We start from the raw sequence: 4,063 nt of genomic DNA, 5'->3' as shown, positions 1-4,063 counted from the left end.
ACTGTCTGCTAGCTTCGCTATCCACTCATACAACTCAAAGGGAAATGATGCAAAGAAAATTTCATAGATTTCTGTATATAAGTAGCATTCCAGCCATTGTTCCTTTGATACTCGCGGATTCCTGGATTCCTGCGCCGTGAACTCGTGAATATTTCTATCTAACCACCCTCCAATTTATTTCTTCGTTGGATTCCAATGACACGACATCAGACATCCCTTATGCAGATCTTGGTCCCAGCAACGGAACCATTTGTTGGCTTGTTGGGGCCTGACCCAGGTTCGGAGATGATTTAGCAAACAAATCCCGGTACTACTGGTCCTTTCGGCAACAGTCCGCGGAGCGTGGACTGAGGTCTCTCCCGAAGTAGTATGGGAGGGTGCTAGAACCAGGTTTCCACACCCTAGGGATGTCTGATGCGTTCCAAGTGGTCTGCGGTTTGACCTTGCGCGCACGTCGCTACGCACACTTATCAATACTTCGGAGTCGATGATACTGCCTTCGCGTAGCCCTACTCGGGGGCCAAATAGTGTTATTACCCAAATCCTTACTAGTAACCCGATATTAGTTGATTAACTTAGCTTATCTGTATGCTTTCATTTATACTTACCAATATTCACCATTCATACAACAGCGCGCAATAAATAAACAATATAATTGCAATTGATATCAAACATGTAATAACATAAGAACAGATACACGGAATTTAGATAAAATTCTCTTTATTATTCTTCTTCCTTGGTTACAGACTTGACTTCGCCCTATGCACTCAGCTGCAAGGGTCCGTGCACTCAGCTGCGGACTCTACTAGGCCTCTGTGCACTTAGCTACAGAGCCTCTTCCTACTACTACGACCCAAGATACTAGACTCTTGCTCTATGATTTCTATCCTTTTGACTCCATCCGTTGGTTACCTAACTACTTTACAACTTAGAGCCTCACTCTATTTATACAATCCCATGGTCTGCAGACCATGGGTAGGCTGACACTACATTCAAAACTTAGGGCGGACAACCCTATGACTCTACCTATACCGAGGCTGCTATTTCACTTACCATTCACGTTATCTTATATAAAGACAATGATTTGTTGGGCTATTTTTTCTATGGGGTTAGCCGACTCTGAAGAATGCAACAAATTTTCCAGGCAAGATTTCCTAGACATCAATTCCTCTTATGTTCCTTCGATCTTTTGTTGATACAATTAGAGACAAATTGCATATTGTTGCATTCACCACTACTACACGAAGGGGGATTTTAAGGAAATTTTTTAAGAAAAAAATTGTTTTAAAATTTAAGGTCTTAAAATTTCCAATACGAGGCGTTAGTAAAAAAGGTAAAGGTAAAGTATTAGGAGCATCTTTACGCTGTTGATCGGTCCTTCGGGAAGTAGAGCGATGGAGGATAACAACAACTAATGGGATTTAGGGCAATGGAGGTCAACAACAAAGGTGTGATTCATGAGAGGAGCGAAGGAAGAACTTTCACTGAATGTCGATAGACAGTAACATAGTTGGTGTACTTTAGGGGGTCTCCATTGATTATGTTTTAATGTGTTTTTTGACTGTTTCATTTATTTTCAACGCTACTTCTACTCACTCATTGTTGTTATCAGCACATGTTGTGGTGGAACTCCTGACTGTCATCGACAACATGGATTGGATGGACTTCAATATTTTGCAATGCACACATAAGAAAGAGATGCAACTTATCTCGAGGTGCACTGGCATTTGGCATTTGGCATTTGGGATAGATTATGTATCTAATCATTATCTTACCTAGGATGGGATAGATTATGTATCTAATCATTATGTAGAGATAGATTCCTTGTCAATTTAGTGACATGACCGGCAGCAATGCATACATTATAATGACCGGCTGCAATGCATACATTTATAATAGGTGGTGGGCAGAGTCATATCTGCCGAAGCTGAATTTCTATAGGAAACGTCACGTCGAACTTTACTTTTGGGCGGTTCTGAGCACATTCGAGCCCGAATTTGGTCCCAGCAGAATCGCCTTCACAAAACTTTCAACACTGATGACGGTTCTCGATGACCTATATGATACTCACGGAACATTGGACGAAATCAAAATCTTCACCGAGGGAATGAAAAGGTGATATCAAATTCAAATTATATCGACTATCATGTAGAAATTGGTCGCAATCCATTCATTCGTAGTTAGTTTCTCCGACATTTTTTTTCTTAACAAACATCTTGCATAATTTTCCCAGATGGGATAGTTCGTTAATAGGCCGCCTTCCAGACCACATTCAAAAAATATTCGACTTCTTCATCAATACAGCGAATGAATGGGCTGCTGAAGTGGAAAATAAACAAAGGCGGGATATGGCATCGTACATACGAAAAAATGGCGTATGTGCTGTTTATATAATATACTACTCCTTTTTTTTGTTTTATAAAAGGTTGTTATTATTCTGTCTGAGTGAATGAAATATCTGACCGGTTGCCTGCCTTCATTTTTAGTGGGAGCGATATCTTGAGTCTTATTTGCAAGAAGCGGAATGGATGGCGACTGAATACGTGCCCTCGTTTAATGAGTACTATAAGAATGGCCTCGCTAGCTCAGGGATGTGTGTGTTAAATTTGATTCCGCTTCTGTTAATGGATCAAATTCTACCAGATGACATTCTGAAGCAAATAGTCTATCCATCCAAGATCCATGATCTGTTAGAACTGACGGTCTGAGTCAAGGACGACATAACAGACTTTGAGGTATTTGACATTCAAATTAATGTTCATTTTAAACATAAGATGAGATTAGGATTTGTTTTAACATTTGCCACTATGTGTGTGTTTGAAGCAAGAGAAGGAACGCGGGGAGGTAGCTTCAAGTATAGAGTGTTATGTGAAAGAAAATCCGGAATGTACCCGTGAAGATGCTTTAAATCATATGAAAGGCATCCTGGATCTTTCTGTCAGCCAACTGAATTGGGAATTTCTAAAGCATGACAATACAGTGCCGCTGTGCTGCAAAAGGTTTACTTTCAATCTTGCACGAGGCATGCACTTCCTCTTCAAATACAAAGATGGCATATCCCTTTCTGACAATGAGATAAAGGACCAAATATTCAAAGTTCTTATGGAGCCACTGCAGCTTTAAATATTATACTGATGGACCATGGCGCATAGCCTTATTATTAATTATCACGTGAAGTGGATGCTATCTCTCAAAATATTCCATGTGTCTTGTTCGACAGGACGTTTTAAAACTTGTTCCTAATATCATAAACCATCCCATCGTGTTCATCGTGTGTGTCCATTTTGATGGCAAAGTCCTGCCAACCTTTTTATATTGTTAAAAAATTATACGTTACTAATTTCAATAAATTTTTCATTGTTTTCCACGTTATTAATTTAATCAATTTTTCCTATCTTTTCTCTATTATTTAGGACATTAAATATTTTTTTTATAATTTATGGTATTAAATAAGTTTTTTTAATAGGTAATATAATTTTAATTAAGAATTGATTTTTTTTTTGTTTAAAATATATTTTTAAATGTATAGACGAATTCAACACTATGAAAAACTCTAAAAACACTTAAATTTTTCAAATTAAACTCAATTTTTTAAAAATTATATTGATTTTATTAAAAATATCATAAAAAAAACTATTTCTTCTATAAATTAAACTACACCATAATTTATTGTTACATTTATTTCAAAATATGTATATAAATTTAGTAGTAAATGAGTTTCAAAAAATATATATAAATTTAATGGTAAATGATGATGCAATTTGCCAATTGAACAACAACTAAACATGAATTGAACAACAACTGAACAGTAATCGGCAATTGAATAGCGTCGGAAATTGAACAGCAATCCGTGATTGAACAGCAGTCGGATTGAACAGTAGTCGGATTGAACAGTAGTCGGATTGAACAACAATCCGTAACTGAACAACAATCAAATTGAACAGCAGCCGGATTGAACAACAGTCGGATTGAACAACAAATGCGATTGAACAACAGTCCATAACTGAACAATAAATGCACCCACGTTGACCTCCTCTACACCATTGATCTCCTCTGACCAGAT

The 4,063-nt window shown here is 37.5% G+C and overlaps 1 protein-coding gene across 1 annotated transcript; it reads left to right on the top strand.

The window, feature by feature from the left end:
• Positions 1–1,840: 1,840 nt before the first annotated feature.
• On the top strand, positions 1,841–3,123 carry LOC149264894 (alpha-humulene synthase-like). The gene is made up of 4 exons (XM_089401166.1): positions 1,841–2,115; positions 2,234–2,375; positions 2,487–2,702; positions 2,824–3,123. Exons 1-4 carry the CDS (start codon positions 1,841–1,843, stop codon positions 3,121–3,123), a joined length of 933 nt encoding a protein of 310 aa, XP_089257292.1.
• Positions 3,124–4,063: the final 940 nt, after the last annotated feature.

This window comes from Pinus tabuliformis, chromosome 6, assembly GCF_031772625.1.
Source record: "Pinus tabuliformis cultivar Carrire ecotype Pingquan chromosome 6, CPIR1, whole genome shotgun sequence".
Classification (NCBI taxonomy): Eukaryota; Viridiplantae; Streptophyta; class Pinopsida; order Pinales; family Pinaceae; genus Pinus; species Pinus tabuliformis.
Note: the sequence above shows the minus strand (reverse complement) of the source record. Positions and strands in the feature narration are given on the sequence as shown.

Bases quoted from the DNA above. Each gene is read 5' to 3' on its own strand.
- LOC149264894 (XM_089401166.1), top strand. From the start codon at position 1,841: ATGACCGGCAGCAATGCATACATTATAATGACCGGCTGCAATGCATAC. The intron at 2,116-2,233 runs GTGATATCAAAT...TAATTTTCCCAG, and splicing joins TTCACCGAGGGAATGAAAAG to ATGGGATAGTTCGTTAATAG. The intron at 2,376-2,486 runs GTATGTGCTGTT...CTTCATTTTTAG, and splicing joins CGTACATACGAAAAAATGGC to TGGGAGCGATATCTTGAGTC.